Source organism: Anastrepha ludens, chromosome 3, assembly GCF_028408465.1.
Source record: "Anastrepha ludens isolate Willacy chromosome 3, idAnaLude1.1, whole genome shotgun sequence".
Lineage (NCBI taxonomy): Eukaryota > Metazoa > Arthropoda > Insecta > Diptera > Tephritidae > Anastrepha > Anastrepha ludens.
Window position 1 is genome coordinate 49,785,428 of NC_071499.1, and position 20,125 is coordinate 49,805,552.

The following is a 20,125-nucleotide window of genomic DNA, read 5'->3' on the forward strand; positions in this document are numbered from 1 at the left end:
GCATCTGTCTACTTGACAAATGTCAAAGATGACATAGAAAAAGTACCGTCTGAAAATTGTTCACCACTGACATCGTGGCGTCACTTTTGAAATACCCTTTACAAGGTGGCGTAAAATCAATTACCCATTTATAATTTTTGCAAATGGCGTCGTACGTCAATCGTAACTGACACTTCTGAACTTTTGAACAGCTTCAATAAAGAACTAAAGAGAAGCAATGCAGTGAGTGAAAGCCAGAATAAAGATTTCCAACACTCAAACAATTCTAAAAATATTCTAATATACAATAATTAAAAAAAAAATACTCAAAAACAAAACTGAACGATTAATTTTAACTCAACTTATAAAAATACAAATACAAGTGCAAACATTTATACGAATACATACACATTACAATACCAAAGCGAATATGGATTTGCTCAAGGTCAACTTACTAACGGCGAAAATTGCTCCTGAATAGCGAATGCAAAAGAGTGCTGAAAAACAATCCGAGTTATAGCAGTAGCTTTAGTGACAACTTGCGTCTCTCTAACTTTAGAGAGAGTGAATCCTTTAAACTACTGGATCACTGTAGTGTTTTTCAAGCGGAAATAAACGTTATTCATGAAGCCTTAAAATGGTTAAAGATAAACAGAATATCATCAACAGATATCTGCATTCTATCAGACAGCTAAGCTGCCCTGGATGCATTCCAAACAAGATCAAGGAATGTCTTACGTGGTCGCCAAGCAATATCGTATAATCTTATGATGTGTTCCAGGCCACAGAGATATACCAGGGAACTGTAGGGCAGACCAACTTGCAAGAGAAGGTACCGGTATGTCAGTCCAAGAGTATTATAAAACTGAGTAGACTTCAAATCAGGACCTTAGTAGGGGCCCTCACAGGACATTGTCTCATAGGAAATCATGCAAGGAGATTAGGCGTTTACACGCATGATTTCTGTCGTAGCTGCAGAAATGAGGAGGAGTTGGAAATAATTCAACACCTTTTTTGCACATGCCCAGCTATAGCCAGAAGCAGTAACGAATATATGATAGATAATCCATACATGTTAGGAATCAACAACCTTTTACGCTTTGTCAAAAGCTCAGGATGGTTCAATGTGGAGAGAAAATGTAGCTCAGCCCCCTCGGCTCACAAGGGACCCATTTCGTGGTCTAAGTGGCATCGTTGTCTCTATGTGCGATGCGGCTGCCAAACCTAACCAAACTTTAGAGCTCGCTCTTACCGAATAAGCCGACTCTCACGCGACTATGCGATATAATCCATCTTTAAATAAAGTACATCTTTAAAAATATTGGGTTGTCCGGAAAGTAATTGCCGATTTTAAATATAGACGGCGTTGGTAATTGTTTTGAACAGCTTGTGACTACTTATTTTAATTTTTTCTTTTGACAGTTATTAACTGTCACTTCTAGCTTGCTTTAGAAAAAAAATGCGCGTAATTTTGTGTATATTTGTTTGTTTTGCGTCAATTTTAATATGGAGCCCACAAAAGGGCATTTTCGTCATATTTTACTTTATTATTTCCACAAAGGAAAAAGCGCAGCTTTTGATTTGTATGCTGATAAAGCCTTAAAAGAAAGACAGTGTCGAAACTTTAAGATGAGCCACCTTCAGGTCGCCCAAGTCATGCCGATGAAGGCGTTACCAAGGCTTTAATCGAGTTGGATCGTCATGTAACTTTGCGTGAGATTGAAGAGAAGTTAAATATACCAAAATCAACCGTTCATGTGCATATAAAGAGTCCTGAACTGGTAAAAAAGCTTGATATTTGTGTACCACATGAATTGAAAGAAATTCATTTAACAAACTGAATCAACGCTTGTGATATGCATCTTAAACGCAATGAAGTCGATCCGTTTTAAAAGCGGATTATCACTGGTGATGAAAAATGGATTGTTTACAATAACGTCAATCGAAAACGATCATGATCCAAGCACAATGAAGCGCCACAAACCACTTCAAAGGCTGATATTCACCAAAAGAAGATTATGCTGTCAGTTTGGTGAGTCTAGAAGGGTGTGGTATATTTTGAGCTACTTCAGAGGAACCAAACGATTGATTCGGATGTCTACTGCCAACAGTTGGACAAATTGAATACAGCCATCAACGAGAAGTGAACAAAATTGATCAATCGTAAAGGTGTCATATTTCATCAGGACAACGCTAGACCGCATACATCTTGCACCGTCAGACTAGCATTTGTTTCGGTCTTTGCAGAACTCCTTAAATGGTAAAACTTTCTGCAATGACGAGGCTATAAAATCGCACTTGCTTCAGTTTTTTGCAAATAAAAGCCAGAAGTTCTATGAGCGCGGAATAATGAATTTGCAGGAAAGATAGCAAAAATGGAAAATATGTAATTGATTAAAGTTCATTCTAAGTTTTAATAAAAATTTATTTACTTTCTTTTAAAAAATCGGCAATTTTTTTCTGGACAACCCAATAATTGTGTGCCTTTTTTGCCACCAAACTTCAAACTTAATTTGCAAAAGTTTCGTTGTTCTCAAACCTATATAAAAATACACTTAAAACTTCTACACGAATTAGTTTATTGTGTTATTATAAATTATTTATTCACAGATAATCTGACTATGTAATAATTTTCAATCTGTCACAGCATCCAAGCACGTAAATATTAGAGAAGCTGGAGTGGTTTCACAAGGTTGTAGACACAAACACCTCTGGCTAATTACGACAAACAATAATGCTTTTGTATTTAATGATTAAATGTGAAAATTAAAAAAATAAAAATTCTTTAGTAATAACTGTTATTATTTATTTAGTTACACTTTTTTTTAATCAGATTGATGATCAACAGTAATTATACTCATGTACGGTAATTAACTGTGCACATGTAAATACAGGGTGTTTGAAATAAAGGTTTAGTTTTTCAGGTTAGACATCGAGATTAGTAGATTTTAACACGTTCGCTGCCATGGCACACTGGCAGAACACAAAAATTATTCATTGGAAATCACGTGGACTACCACCGGTGGGTTTGACGATTTTTTAGCCAAAGTTGATGTTGAAGTTTTTAAAAATGTTTCTTGTGGAAATGCGTTTTTGTTTTTGTCCTGCCTGTCATTTAGATGAAAGTAGTTTTTCTCTAATGAAAGAAATTTACAGATCTACTCTGCATATTTCTGACACATTAAATTCCCTCTTGGCTCCTGATTTTCTTTTATTATGAAAACAGCGAACGCTTTAATATACAATATAAAGTGGCACAAGATAAATTATAAATTTTTTTTTTAAATAACTTTTTTAGTAAATAAGAGAAAACGATTTAAAGTAATGGATATAATATTTCTGAGAAAATTGTCGCTTCTGTTGGATGAAGTTGCTATCATACAAGAAAAATAAAAGTAAGAAAGACTACTGTACAAGACTGTACCACAAGCGTTTGATAGAGTTTGGCACGCTGATATTTTATACAAAATAAAGAAATGGCTGAACCTGTTAGGTTGTAGAATAATAAGGGCAGCATGGAACGAAGCTAAACTCACTAAAGTAGCATGCGATGATTTTTTTTTTTTGGTGGGTGAGGGTGACCATCGTCTACTGCGTCGTGTGGTGTAGCCACTAAAACAATCCCTCCTCTCCTTCTGGGAGACATCCTTCCCGAAATTGCTTTCTATATTACTTCGGGAGGGCCCAGAACGGCATCGATAAATGACCAATTCTATTCACCCACGTCTGGGTCCACCATATTTGTAGCCAGCTTTCATGCTATATATAGGCTCGTCTTCTTGTGTCTCTATCTGTATCTCTATCAATATAACAATAACAGGTCTTGTTAGATATATCAAAGCCACAGGTTGGTTCAATGAGGACAATGTAGAGTAAGGAGAGGGGACAGCCCCGGTGGTATCCCAATGGGCCTACAGCAGGCCTAGGTGTGTCAACCGACAACCACTTAACCTACCTACCTACCTATTTCATTCACAACTCTTAATTGTCAACAATAAGAGGCTGGGAAAATTTTGACTATTTTAAAATTTAAAAAATAATACAAAAATTACAGAAAATTTCATATAAACCATGTCTCTTCCACTGACCACCTTTTTCTCAATCAGCTCTGACCCATGAGTTTTGACTCCATCAAAGGCTGGATAGAAGAATATAGCTCGTATGCATATGTATATCACAGAGTTCAAGTATAGCCGCAGGTTTATCACCCGTGAGTTTTAGGAATCTTTAGTATTTTTTTAGTGAAAAAATGAGCAATAAAGTCATTTTATAATACTTAAAATACATACAGAAATATTTTTATATTATAACAGAAAAAATTTTTTTAATTTAAAAAATAAATCTAAAAATTAGCCCCTAAAAATTAATTGTGAAAACGATAAAAATAAAAATTCTATAGTAGTTAGATACTCATTTGGTTTTTTCAATTGTTTTCCGCGGCCGCTAGATTTATAATCGTTTAAATGAAAAAAGAATGTGTGTATGTATATAAGTGTAGCTGCTATGGAAAGCAAACTTTGTTTTTTTTTTAATGGTGAAAACCGATAATTTTCATCATATTTGCTAAAAAAAACGAATTCAGTAAATAAAAAATTTTTAACCACCGTATAGAGAGCATATCACGATGAATACGAGTGCATTGCATCAACTCATGCCAAAGACGATTTAAAGGTGACATTACTTAAGAAAAGTTCTAACATTCTTTGATAGTTTTATATTTGGTGAAGTCTGTGTGTATATTTTGCAGCAGCTCCGTACCTGGTAAAACGTCTGCGTAACCTAGAATATCTTCAATATTATAATACAAATTTATAAGTAGAAATGTACATGCGAAATATTGCAAAGCAAAAACAATTTTACTTAAATTATTGACACGGGTTGCTATTAAAAAGCACAGAGTGCGCGTATGTTGCTGTTGGTATGACTTTATACACATGTATACACACGTATACACACGTATACATATGTATAACGTACCTACAATGTTATACTCATACTTGACTGCCGAATATTTCTAAATAATAAGCAGAAAGAAGTTCTTGCTCTCTTGATGAAGACAACCATACTAGCGTTTATATGATTTGCAGTCAATTAATTCTCCCACGCCTAGTATCAATTAAACTTGCAAATACGATACACTGCCACCTACATACAATCTACCACCTACATACATACACATGTAGTTGTGCAAATCAATTATTGTACAGCTGGTGAGAAAGAGCATGCAATAAATACAATAGAGAGGAGCTGCTTTCAACCGATAACTAAAACGAATGGGGTATTATAAATCTTAATATAATCGCAAACAAAGAAATTTACCATTCATTCATAATTCCTTTATACTCGTAGTACGCAAAATTTATGATACAAAAGCACTTTTCACCTTAACTAAAAGAAAAAAAATACGAGTATGAATGGCAGTATCTTCACGTTTTGTGGGTTTGCAAAAAAGCAAAGCAAAAGCAATCATATTAGTGTCTAATTTGCAAAAACAAAAAAAGTAAAGAAAAAATTGAACTACACACCATTTAGATAAGCTTGAGAAAAATATGAAAGTGTGTAGAGTACACGAGTTTACAACAAATCACTCTAATAAAAGCAAATCGTTTGTATTGTCTTATCGCCAAGCCATGTGCATTAAGCCAATGATTTACTGCAGCGTTGTCATGTCAATCAATTGTCACAAAGTGCAGATACATAGGAGTGCATATCTGACTAATATAATTACTATGCACTTGTAATTTATAACAGTTATGCAGTAAATTTGGAGTGCACTAACATAAATTTTTTCTTATTATATCTAATAAATTAATTAGAACAAACTGTTAAAATATATTCCAAATGCAATATTTAGTCTAATCCTTCTTAATTCGTACACCTACGATTTCCTTTCACATACACCTTGCTGCACAATTATAAGCACACCACTATTTTTTTGAAGTGAAACTTCTTAGGCGTCGATGGACGAGCGAGAATGAAGAGTGAAATTTCAAGGCCATGCAACGTTTCGGGCGTTTTCGTTCCGCGAAAGAGAAAAAAGATATAACGTAGAGGAAAAGGAGAGAGAGAGCTATATCTTATATACATTTTATGATGAGTTTTTGTTGTACAGTACAATAGTTGAAACTGTTAGGCGCCGCCGCGACTTTTCAGACTGCTCAGCACTATGGCAACTATTTAGAATGATGGCCGCTACGGATGCGCCTATTAATGCATTTTGTTCTTGTAGTCGCTGGACATAGAATTTTAGCTTTGGACGGCGTGCGCAATTAGAGGAATAAAGTGAGTGCCCTGTGTGTGCGGTTATATGTATGTGCATATGTGTATACTAATAAGCATTGCTTTGCTGGAAGTTCAGAATACAAATATATACGTACATACGGCTAGGGCATCAAGTGTACATACGCACATACAAATATGTACATGCATATGCAAAAGATAACTGTTTTAGCATTTGTTAGGCAGGAATTATATCATTCAGATATTTACTCCCTAATTATTGCATGAAAAATGATAAGGCGTTGGTCGTGAGGTAGGTCATGGTTGCTTCAGTGCTTATGCACATACTATGTAACACTTTAAGAATTGAAGATGCAATTGAACTTTTGCACAAACATAGCTAACATAATATGCATATGTATGTACAGTTAGTAACATAAATAAGTATACAGGAGCCTGATTTATGGAATTGTTTGACGCTAACGCTTTCCTTAATATACTATGTAATCAAAATATTTTACACATGGTATTTGTGTACTGGGATAAGCTTTCATATGCGCCTTAATTAGCTGTAAATTTTAGGTACCGTTATCCACGTTTTGCTTTGTCTTTGATGCCAGCGAAATTTATGTCACAAAAGTAAGTATACAGCAAACGATTGTTCAGTTAGCATAACATTTTTTTTGACATATTGATTAAAAAAGTTAAAGCTGTTTAGAGGAAATAATTAAAGCGAGTGTAACAATTTAGGGAAGTACGTTTTGTATTAATTTTTAGTAATGACACCAAGAGGAAAAGAGCTTTCTGACGATTTAAAAAAACTGTTTATAAAATAGGAACAAGGAACATAAGTCGTTGCGAGAAATCGGTAATTTGATAGATAGGAGTTTTGCTACAGTTCAAAAGATTGTGAATAAATATAAAAGTGCGGAAAGCACCACTAATAAAGGGCGTTGTGGGCATCCGCCGCTCTTAAGTCCCAGAGAAAAAAGCTTAGTCGTATGGAAAATTAGGACAAACCCCAAAATAAGTGCCCCCAAATTGAAATCTGAAGTTGAAAATGAGACTGGAACACATTTTAGCACCCAAACTATTCGACGGGTTTTGTATAGTGCTGGTTATCATGAGCGCAATGTTAGGAAAAAGCCCTTCGTGGGTAGTGTCAATCGGAGTAAACGGATGTCATTCGTAAGAGTTCATGAAAAATATGACCAAACGTTTTGGAACCAAGTCATATTTTCTGATGAGTGTAAGTTCAGTATCTGTGGATCTGATGGCCGTGAAAAAGTTTGGAGAAAAGTTAACGCGGAATTGGATCCAAACAATATGACCGGCACTGTGAAGCATGGAGAGGGCTCTGTGATGGTTTGGGGATCTATGGCTGCGAACGGGGTTGGAAACTTGGTATTTATCGAAAATATTATTAAATATTTTGAAAAATAATTTAAAAGAAAGCGCTACGAAATTGGGCCTTAGAGGAACGTATACAAACAGCCGAAAGCACCGCCACAGTCCCCGGATACCAACCTAATCGAACATTTATGGGAACATTTAAAGCGGCAAATACGTAAACATCCGATTAGAAATAAGGAACAACTGAAAAACGTCCTTCAAGAGGAATGGAATAAAATACCACCAGCTGTAACTGAAAACTTGATGAAATCAATGCCATCAGGACTTAAAGCGATTGTAAAGTCCAAAGGTTATCCTACCAAATTCTAAGATTTGATTTTTATTATGTTTTTGATTTCACAAATTAATAATATGATGAACTGTATACTTACTTTTGAGACATGAATTTTTATAAAGTTGAATATAAAAAGCTATAATTCTGTTCCTTTTTAAAATTTTGTCATTATTTGGATTAAATATGATTTTTGTATATTATTCATGTAAATAAAACAAAATTTTGTTATAACTTCAGTTATTTGAAGGAATCGATTGGGGGAAAATGGAAATCGTGTCCGGCGTATACTTACTTCTGTTACTAACTGTATATACCTATTGAGCAACACTTACTTGTATGCTCTATGAATTCTCATCTAAAATTATTTTTGTAAATTTTGTCTATTTGTATTCTCGGCAAATGTTGGGAATTTATTTAGATATATATTCTTTCTCTCTCTATCTCTCTCTCTCTCTCTCTCTCTGTCATTCTCTCTCGGGTCTCTCCCTCGCTACATGCACTTTTTTATAAAAATATAGCTTATACTACAACAAAAACCATATAATGCGAAGAAGAGCATTTTAAAAAAAAATCTAAAAAATCACAACAAAACTTTCAGCCTTTTAACCAGAACATGAAGAATTTTTTTTGTTACGCAGCTCATTGAATTTTAGTATAACAAAGTATAAGTTTCAAGTGACTATAAAAGACTGCTGATTTTTTACAATTTGCTGATGTGTGTCGACCGACTTTTCTTTCATACAAAGTGCAAGGTGGCGCAAAATTAAACATCCAATTGCGTTTTTGCATAACTTTTTTTAATAAATAAAAACAAATTTTTTGAGTGTTAGAAATCTTCACTTGGAAAATATGAGCTCTCACACATCGGCTCAATCAATCACCTATTTGTCTAGCGGAATTTCTGAATAGATGGGTCTTACTTTGGGACCTAATTTGATTTTATTTTAAATTAACAAAAAAAGGCTGAGCGACAGGTGAAATTGGAATGTCGAAGGCGTAAAAAGCGTTTTTCGACAAAAGATTGAACTATTCGCAATTTTAAAGCGCGTCAAGCAAATCCGCCATTTGAGATTCAAACCATCAAATTATAAAAAATAAAAGAATTCGCCTTATGTGAAGGGCGAATGTATTAAGGGTGGTGTTGGTAAATCAGCTGATTTGTTTTTTTTTTCTTTCGCCGTATCCATATGGCTGTCAGCCCGGAATGAAACAAGGCGAATTCATTATTTGTTTTCTATATTAGTTTCCCAATACTTTGCTTTGACAACCAAACGTACGGAACATTGTTGTTGGTCTAGTGTCACCAACTTTAATGAATGCGCCTTGGTTCAGAACCAGTCTTAATTATGTTAAATTATATGTACACGTCGCTCAAGAACAGCCGAAAATATTGCTGTTGTAGCCGAAAGTGTTGAAGCAAGCCCAGCTTTGTGCATTCCTCGACGTTCTTTGGAATTAGGCACTCCACAAACGTCATTACACCGTACTTTGCATAAAGATTTGGGTCTTAAGGCTTATAAAGTCCAGTGAATACAAGAACTCAAGCTGGCCGATCATCAACAACGTCGTGTCTTTGCTGATTGGGCCGTTGAAATGCATGAAAATGATCCGCAATTCCATCGAAAAATCGTCTTGAGTGATGAGGCCCATTTCCATCTCGGTGGCTTCGTCAACAAGCAAAATTGTCGGATCTGGGGCTCAGAAAATCCCAGAGTTATTGTTGAAAAGCCTCTCTATCCTCAACGTGTGACTGTTTGGTGCGGTTTATGGTCAGGCGAAGTCATTGGACCTTACTTTTTCGAAAATGAAGCTGGAGCAACAGGTACGTTGAATGGTTTGCTCTTTGGAGAGATGATTAACGTTTTTTTATGGCTGGAATTGGATGGTATTGATCTGAGCAACGTTTATTTTCAACAAGACAAGCAACGAAACCATTGATCTTTTTCAGGAATAACACCTCTTATTGGAAAAGCCTTTATATTTTCATGAAAAACTATTAAAATTAAGCAAAAAATAACTAAAATATGAGAACTTTTCAATAAGTCCATGTGCTATAGTTATTTTATATATAATGAAAGTATTTACTTCAAAAATATGAAATATGAAACACTAAACAAAAATCTTTTACCCATATTGGCACACCTTAATAACTACCGTTAGAAACTCTAGGTGAATTTACTCAACCTAACACTCATTCCCAAATGAAATTACTCGCACAATACAAAATTCTAATCGCTTTTTACATTTCTTCTACTTTTCAGTTTGCTCATTGCTGACTTGACCGTTACCCACACCAATCATCACCAAAGCTGTCGGTGATCAGGCCAGTGAAATTCCACACGAAGAAAAAAATTCAAAACATTCAATTCAGCAAACCGTGCAAAAAATTTAGAAAGAACCAGAGATAGCAATTTTTCAAGAAATATTCAAGAAACAAAAGTTTACAGGCCTTGGTGGGGTTAGCCAAGAATATAAAAAGCAAATATATATACACAAATATATATATAGTATAGCGTGAAAGTAACGGAACATGGGCGTGACATTGGAAGTGAAAAATGGCAAAGGCGAAAACGAGAGTAGTGGTGCAGATGTTGAGGTCGCTGGTGTAAAGAAAACCATTCCCATAAGGTGCGTACTTATTTTCATCATTACTTTTTAGTACATAAAGATTTTTCATGCACACCCAACTGGCGCTACAAAAATTTCAATAATGCATTTTTTCAACATCTCTCTATTTATTTTGTAGTAATTTGGAGGGAGCCACACATCTCTTCAAAGGTAGCGTGGGCGCTGGTCTCTTTGCCATGGGTGATTGTTTCAAGAATGGTGGTCTAATCGGCGCTTCGTTGCTTTTGCCCGTTCTAGCGGTTATTTGTGTGCATTGTGAACGTCTGCTGATCCAAGGTTCGATTCTGGCGGTTGAAAGGACACCTGGCGTGGAATTCTTCGACTATCCGGATACCGTGGAAAAAGTGTTCGAATATGGACCACCATGCATGCGGAAATTTTCAAAATTAATGAGAACAATCGTGGAGACATTCTTGTGTGTGACGCAGTTTGGTTTCTGCGCGATTTATTTTGTCTTCATTACGGAGAATTTGCATCAGGTTAGTAGAGCGACGTGCTGGTATTACCTGAGATTATAGAGTAGAATACGACTTTTTTTACATAAAATTACATTTTTTAACAAACTAAAGGGGGAAACTTATAGTTGTTTAATGTTATATAGGTTGATGTGGCTTAAACCTTAAGCTAGGGAGTTTTAAAATTCGTATATTGTTGTTGTAACAGTTTTAAATACAAGTTAAAAGAATACTTTGTAGAATAGTGCTCAAGTAAGAGTCCATGAAAGGGCACAGAATTGTGATCATTCCAGTAGGTTAGGTTAGGTTAGCCTGGTTGGCAATAAGCCACGCATAGACCTTTTGGTCCCTAGCGATACCAGATGGAGGATCACTCCAGTAGTTTCGACTTCAATTTTAGAAGAAAAAAGTTATTATCTATGCACTTTCTACCATTTCGGATTTTTACAAATTCGCAAGCCTGGGTAAAACATAATTCTGCCAGTTAAGCTACGGAATATAAAACTGCCATTCTTCCGCTTACTCTCCAACCCTCGGCCGATATAACACATATAAATACTTTAATGTTGTCTTCCAATGCGTTTATTGAAGCAGGCTTGTCGGAATAGACATGAGCTTTCACATAGTCCCACGAAAAATAATCTAAAGACGTTATATCGCACGATCTGGGTGGCCAATTGACAGGTCCCGAACGTGAAATAAAATGTTCACCGAACTCACCTCTCAATAAGTGCATTGTTACGCGTGCTGTGTGGCATGTGGCACCGTCTTGCTGAAACCACATGTTATGCAAGTCAAGCTCTTGTATTTAGGGGGAAAAAAGATGGATATTATTTCACGGTAGCGCTCACCATTCACAGTTACGCTATGATTCGCAGCATCTTTGAAGAAGTACGGTCCAATGATAACTCCAGCCCATAAACCGCACCAAACTGTGACCCTTTCTGGATACATTGGTAGCTCTTGCAATTCTTCTGGCTGATCTTCACTCCAAAATCGACAACTCGGCATTTTTACGTACCCATTGATCCAAAAATGAGCTTCGTCGCTGAACACAATTTTTCGATAAAAAAGTGGATCTTCGGCCAACTTTCCATGAGCCCATTTACCAAAAACTCTGCGTTGCGGTGGGTCCTTCGGCTTCAATTCTTGCACCAGCTGTATTTTGAAAGGCTTCACACCTAAATGCTTTCGCAAAATTTCCCACGTTGTTGAGTAACAGAGGCCCAATTGCTGCGAACGGCGAGGAATCGTGTTTAAACCAACTGTTTAAAAAGATAATAGCTAAAAAATCACCCTTCAGTTCATCCTGATTTTTTAGGTATAATATAGCCGACGTATCCGAATGGGTTGGTGCGTGACTACCATTCGGAATTCAGAGAGAAAGTAGGTTCGAATCTCGGTGAAAGACCAAATTGACGAAAAAGTTTTTTCTAGTAGCGGCCGCCCCTTGGCCGGGAATGGCGAGCCTCCGGTGTATTTCTGCCATGAAAAAGCTCCTCATAAAAAATATGTGCCGTTCGAAGTCGGCTTGAAACTATAGGTCCCCCCATTTGTGAAACAACATCAAAGCCAGCGTCAGAAATTACTGCATCGCAAAAACATTCCATACCAACCACATTTCAATAAAGAAAAAAAAAAAGGATCCGCTCTTAGAATTTACATTGCCCAATTCGAAGCCCTACCCTTTTTGAGCCTCGCAACATAGCGCTTCGTAGAATCACAAATAATCTATATTTCGAATACCTCGTATATTTTGTATGATCTTCGAATAGAAGCGTTCTCGTGACAGTGGTTTCTACGTCTCCAAAGCGAGCCAGATTTATATCCAACCAAAAATTATCACTTCACATTTTATACCATGAAAAATGAACCAACTGTTTTGGGCCTTGTTGTTGTTGTTCTTGTAGCAGCTCATCAAGCCCTACCTGAACGATCGTCACCGTCTATCTCATCTAACGGTAGGGTCAGGAAACATACTATTTCGATGGGAGTGTTGGGTGCGTGGATTTAAGGGGTCAAGGCCATGCAAGGTAGCCATATATTGTGTATGTCGAGGTCGATTCTGTACAGGTAGTTTACCTGCTAGTCTGGAGTTTAACCTGCTACAAGAGGTATACAGAACGGAATTGAGCCAAATCAACGCGGGTCTCACATTGGCAGCTGAAGCTCTTCGTCTGCAATGGGTAGCGGTTGGACTCGATGATGCTATTCAGGGATCCGGAGTTTAGGAAGATGGAAAGAGACTCCGGATGAATGTCGTTTAATGTCTGTCTGATCCAGTAGTTGTAGTTGTGAAGCTCGTCAGTGTAGTTGAAAAGATACTTATTGACTAGCCCAGGACGCGACTCAGACTCCAGCTAGTATCTTAAACGTGGTCCTAATTTTTTCTAAAAATGTACTTTGTTGGCTTGATTAATAATATGAAGTAAAGTGAAAAAAAAAAATTAATAATAATTAATAGTATTTGTAGGATTTATTCAATCTTGAAAGGTTTTTAAAGTATTTCATCCTCAGTGCTTTTAGAGATTTTAAAGAACTTACTTTTAATTTTACAGGATAAAATATTTCTATATATAAAATTTTTTTTGGAAACAATCTAATTTTTTTACTCAAAATTTTTTAGAAATTTTCATTTTTGTGATTTATGACAAACCTTTCTAAGAACTAACAAACTCCATTAATTATTTATTTAAAATAAAACATAAAATAAAATAAAATAAATATTTTAAAATTCTAAGCATACATTTTTACATTTTCCATTTAAACAGGTTCTTCTACAGAATGGCGTTGAAATTAGCTCCGCAGCAACAATGGCCATCACCCTACTGCCCGCCATGTTGCCTTCATTACTCACCAATCTGAAATATATTTCACCCGTTTCGATGTTGGCCAATGTGTCGCTGCTCTTCGGTATTTTCGCTACTCTAACGATCGCACTGCAAGGTCCCTTACCCTCACCCAGCGAACGTCATTTCTTCACCAATGGCTCCCAATTGGCACTCTTCTTCGGCACAGCGCTATTCTCTTACGAAGGTATCGCACTCATTTTACCTTTGCGCAACAAAATGCGCAATCCTGAAAGTTTCACAACTCCGTTTGGTGTGTTGAATGTGACTACAGGGATAATAACGCTGCTCTTTATTTTCACTGGCTTCATTGGATATCTGCGCTGGGGTGAGAATGTCGAGGGCAGCATTACATTGAACTTAGATTCCAATGATGTGTAAGTTGAGAAGCACGGAGAGTGAGAAAGAGAAAGTTATGAATGAAATATGAAATTTACCTTTTTTATTCAATTGCAGTTTGTCGCAGGTAGTTAAAATCGTAGCTGCAACGGGTGTATTTATGGGCTATCCCATACAGTTCTTCATTCTGATCAAGATCATTTGGGTGCCATTGAAGCAGTCGTCTAGAGCAGCACAACAGTATCCCATTACCTTACAAGTCATCCTGCGTTTCTTCTTAGTTTTGGGTACATGTAAGTATTGACGTTTTACTATTTATTAAAAACTAAAATACTACAAGATTCATACAAAAAAAAATTGGAACTGCATTTTCATCGGAGTTTTCTACTACAAAGGGTATCAAAGGTGGTATCATTTTTTCAATCAATCAATACCTTGCTGCTTGGTATATACTAGGTCTCTTTTTTCCGCCACTTCTCTCCCGCTATTTCTGTGCTCGATTAATTTGCATGCGAAAGCAACAACAAAAGGTATCTTTTATTCGCCACTTCCCCGCTAGCTATGTTTATGCTCGATTAAAAAAAATTTGCATGCGGAAGCAACAACAAAGTTATCGAGCAAGATTCGCCGCTAGCTCATTAGGCGCACTGCCTTACCAACACATGTAAGTTAAGGCAGCTCTCTTCCCGCATTGCCGACATATGTATGTTCATTTGTACCAGTTGCTTCATCTATTCACCACTTGCTTAGTCTTGGCGAAAAGAAAAGACCCAATGAATATTACAAGCACTTTAACATAACGGAAAAATTTTGCTAAGTATTACGCACAACTTTTGAGGGAAATTTTTCCTATCTGTCAATTTGTTAGTTTAGTGTCGTAAAGCCTTTATTGAATAATAAAGTGTGATACTTATGCGCAACATTTTTAATTACCTGTACTACGCAGATAGGCTTAAACATGCATACATATGTATGTGTCTATGTACATACGTTTAGTGCATGTACATACATACATATGTATGTTTGTATCCGAGATGATAAAATTTTCAAGGACATATCATCAACTGCAGACATCCGGTAGACGTTCAGGTGAATTTGGTAAACAAATAAGAAGTCTATAGACTTTCCGTTCTTTATCTAGACAAATTTTAAGTTAACATTAGATAAAATTTCGAATATTTTGCTACTAATTTGGGTCTTGCGGCTTTCAAACATTACAGGTACAGGTTGTTTAAATAGTAAGAAAGTAAAAAAAAAAAAGTGAGTTATTGAATAAGATGTTTTTTTCTTTATTCAAGGTCGCTTCAATACATTTTTCCATGTTTCCACCTTGCGAATTGCGAACAAATCGTTGTCTTCATTGTCGGGGCGATTGCTGAGCACCAAATTGTATTCTAGTTTCTTCAACTACTCTAGTATCATTACAGGCTCCGGTACTCGAAGTGTAACCAATTAAAAAGGTCATAAATTTAGTTTGGAAAATCACTTTTATCCAATTCAAAGTAAAAAATGTGTGAAAATAATACAAAATTAAGAATAAATTTACTTTTGCTCGATATGACCACCTTTTGTCTTGACTATGGCCTTGAGACGGTGTAGCAACGAATCGCAAGCAGCCCGAATGTGACTTGCCGGTATTTTGGTCCACTCGCGGACAATGATTTTTTTCAGTACCACGAAACTGGTGAATCTTTTAGTTCGGACATTGCTCCCCAAAACTGCCCAAAGAGAATTTGCGTCTGGTGAATTTGAGAGCCATTGTGTGAACGTTATGAAGTTCCGAACGTGGTTTTTAGCTACTCTTGGTTCACTCGAGCTTTGTAAGACGATGCCAAGTCCTGTTGAAATATCCATGGTCTGACACCGAGGTGTTTGACTGCCCACGGCTTCAAATCAACCTCCAAAATACTTTCCCGATAATATATCGGGCTCGGACTTTAAAATTTAGGTGCCAAATAAGCAGAAAAAAAATCAAATCAGCTGCTGTACTGCTACCATCTGGTCAACGTGCCTTGGAATTGACAAATCGAGATAAAATTCCTTGGGTGCTCAAATGAAAGATGGCATATTAAAATGGCCTGTAACAGTGTCGCATTCAATACTATTTAGCCAACCTGCGAAGAACTCAAGCAACTATTTTTGCTGCGACATAATGCCATTTTTTTCAAAATCTATTATATACAATACATTACGTTAAATATTTAGAGTGGCTACATAAGGATTAGAAACACTTTGATTAATAGGAATAGAATTCAGTATTTTTGCTGAAAAAAATGCTATCACTTTTGCAGTTACTCAAAAAATTTATATCATTATAAGCATAAGAATAAAGAAACACCGATAGAAGAAAACTGCGTGCCAATAAGTAAATTCCGCCAGTGGGTAATATACAAAATCTGTTGACTGACCAGGAGAAGGTAAACAATTAGAGCCAAAACAGTCGTTTCTACGTTACTGGAACGTTCTGAAGTTATATCCAGCCAAATATTGTCCCTCCTGCTGTATTCCTCATACATTTATTGGGTATGTTTATGCTGTTACAACATTAACAACAACAAAAGCCAATATGCCTGAATCTTAGCCAGCCAGACGCTGGGCAGTTAAGGAGCAGATATTTAGATGCCCCAATCTCTTCATCCTTCTGACAGTTGCCGCAAAAGTGATTTGAAGTTGTAGTTTGTTGAGTCTCAAGGATACTCTTCCACGTTCGTTGTACAAATCCACAAGTAAAAAAATCTCAGCTGATCGTCAAAAAATACCCACAGCTGAGATCAACTGATTCCAACACGATCTTTTATGTAACATGGTTGCACAAAAAATGCTAAAATTAAAAAAAAAATCGTATCAAAAAGTCTAAAAAATTTCTATATATTTTCACTATAAATTTTCCAAATCAAAGATATTATTTTGCATTTTTATCCATACTCGACCATATTGTTTTAAAATTCTAATTTGTCTGTCAAATCATGACTGAATTATTGAATCATGTGTCAAACTCATACCTGGAAATAGGAAGAAGCAAAGTGTTTTACTCGTACGTTGGTACAATGTCTACGTTTTTGGAATTGTCCGAATTTGAAAAAAAAAATTATTGAAGTAAAGTGAGGTATGCACTCTCTCTGGCGCACTTCATGACATATTCATACAAGGTGCTTTCGGTAGGGAAAATGTTGTTACATTTGGTGGTTTTAATATTAACATTTCAACCAATAAGCAGATCAGCAGAGCACCTTGACATTCAAACTAACAAAATCGCAACAAAAAAAACAACAAATCAGTTGCTGTATCGAAGTCACTCTGGATTCGCCTTGGGCCATTTATTGGAATAGTTGGAAACGTACATTTATTGTCAACGCAAACATTTTATACGACACAATAACCGTTATAAGGCAAAAATCTTTTTAATACCAGCTACTTTTTCGCTGATAAAATTTATGACGCAAAGACTTTTTAGTACCTGACTTAAATAGATATCCATATGAAAATCTCTCGATGCTTCGAATACGCATACATACATACATATGTTATATATATGTATGTCCACATTTAGATACATATCTACTGCATTTATCTTATCAATATTCAGTTTAAATTACATTTTGCATCTCTTCCTCTTTTCTCTTTTTGCAGTTGGCGTTGCTGTGCTTGTGCCAAAGCTGAGCCTTTTCATTTCCCTTATCGGCGCATTCTGCTCCACGTCATTGGCCTTTCTAATTCCGGTGATTCTCGATTTTTTGATGCGCGCTGGCGTGCCTAAAGCCCTGACCGCTTGGGTTTTTCTGAAGAATATGGCAATAATAGTGATAGCCTTGCTCGGGATTGCCATTGGCACTTATCAGAGTATTTTGGAGATAGTAAAAGAATTTTATGGCTAAAAAATATGTGTTGTACGAACAAGGCAGTCTAGAAAAAAAAAACAAAAACAATTAAGTATATTACATAAAAATCTAATAATGCGTGTGTATGTTTAGTAAGTTGTGTTAGTTACGCTTGTAAGTGCGTGTGTAGCGCAACATATGGATTTGTATGCCAGTGAGATATGTAGTTGTTAGTGCGATTTGTGGAAGAAAAAATCTTTGTTGTAAATATATTGTACATAGCTAATAAGAGCACTTACACAACAAACGTTACAACAATTGGAACAACAGGAATGCAAGCATATTTCCTTGTTTTTTGTTGTCATCGAAATCACACGAATGTACCTCAGAGGATTTAATTGCGATTTATGTACCGAAGCAGTGGCACTCGTGTAGACTGTGCACAAATTACCGTTTTGATTGTTTTTTTGTTTGTATGAGTATTTATAGTTCCTAAGTCTTTTACATTACATGAAACTGTGCTAAGATAAACACTGTGGTACTTTTTTTTAAGAAATTGATAAAAAAGCAAAAATATTATATTTACAATATACTTTTATGTTTCCTTAGTGTTAAGCATAATTGTTATTTATAATGAAATTGTATTATTAGTATAAAAAGCAAACATACGTTCCATACAACTAAGAACTTATTTTATAAGAATGCAAACAGCACATAGGAGAAAAATATTTAATAAACGAGAATGCATATCGAGAATTTATTCGGAAATACTTATTTTGCTAAACGAAAAGCTGTGTGAGATAGGAGAACTGCTGATTAAGGGGGGAAGTCCATGTTAAATTTTCAAAAAATCTATTTTTTTCGATATTTCGAAAGTATAGTATCTTAAGAAAATACTGTGAAATTTTCAAGGGGAAATTTCTAATATTACATATAGCTTCTATAGCCCATTAACTATGTAGAGAGAGCGGTCTGCGCGCTCCTGTACCTCAAACTTTAAACTCATTTATCTCGAAACTGTATTTTTAAAAACTGCTCGTGTTGTAACTCAAAAAGTTATCGACCGATTTGTTTGAAGTTTGGTGAGGCCTTTCTGTACATTACTATCGGAGGGATAAACCTAAAATTTCAGATATTTCTCGTTAATAAATTTCTTTTTGGGGATTAAAAATGTCATTAAAATATCCCAAAATTTTGTTTTTTTTAAGGCTTATTTTATAATTAATTTTATACTTGTTTTTTAATTTTATAGGTTCATTCTTTCCGTTAATATATTATGTTATGAAAAAAAACCAATTTCATTTTTTTGTTTCAGATCGATAGATTAAGAGTAATAAATAGAGCAGTTTGGGACCTCGTGCCGTAGGCAGCCGACAAGAAATGATCCTGAACCATCATTTTGGGGGAAAAAAATGAAAACAATTTTTTTTTGTACTCTCGAAAGGTTAAATAAAGTTGTGTTAAAACTTCAAAATAATATAATTATTTTATCACCTTTAAAAATATGTTTAAAAATGACCGATCTTTAGGCTTCTACATGGACTTCCCCCCTTAATGTTAATGTTTTTGTTGTCGTTGAAATAGCATGAAGCATTCCCCATACATTCTTGGTTAATGCTAAGCACGAAGGAAATTAAATTGCGGACACTGAACCTTTCTGCGGGGTAAATAACAGCTTCAAAAATGCCTTACTGCGTGAGCAGGAACAACGAGGCCTATCAGGCATGCGGCAATCGAAAAGACTCATAGATCCCGAACGGATAAAGTCAGAAGCAATCCTTAACCTAAGCAGAAAGTACATAAAACTTTACACGGAACTAACAGGACACTGTAAACTTAATTATCACATGAAAAAGGCAGGTGCGGTAGAAAACGATTCTTGTAGACTCTGCAAGTAGGCACAAGAAACGGCAGAACATTTTCTATGCGACTTTCCAGCAGTGACACGACGCAGACCAATCAAAATAAAAAATGCTGTTGAATTGACAGTAAGTCTGTTCCTGCAAAAAGTGTTCAGTAACTTGCCAGTAAATTAATTTCCCAATTAATTTACAACAACGCAAACCAGCAACAATTTGCAAGTTTTACGAACAGCTGATTAAATCGTTGGCGGCAAAAATCACAAAAATTAAAAATTAATTCAGTTGAGCT

General features: G+C 35.8%; 1 protein-coding gene across 1 annotated transcript in view; it reads left to right on the plus strand.

Moving 5' to 3' along the window:
- Positions 1-18,092, plus strand: part of LOC128857911 (neutral amino acid uniporter 4) — a 33,979-nt gene extending 15,887 nt beyond the window's left edge. The window contains exons 2-6 of the mRNA XM_054093737.1: positions 10,147-10,513; positions 10,632-10,992; positions 13,740-14,194; positions 14,274-14,449; positions 17,787-18,092. Coding sequence (XP_053949712.1) covers positions 10,416-10,513; positions 10,632-10,992; positions 13,740-14,194; positions 14,274-14,449; positions 17,787-18,031 — 1,335 coding nt within the window. The 5' untranslated portion in view covers positions 10,147-10,415 and the 3' untranslated portion in view covers positions 18,032-18,092. The remainder of the gene's footprint in view (positions 1-10,146; positions 10,514-10,631; positions 10,993-13,739; positions 14,195-14,273; positions 14,450-17,786) is intronic.
- The last annotated feature ends 2,033 nt before the right edge of the window (positions 18,093-20,125 follow it).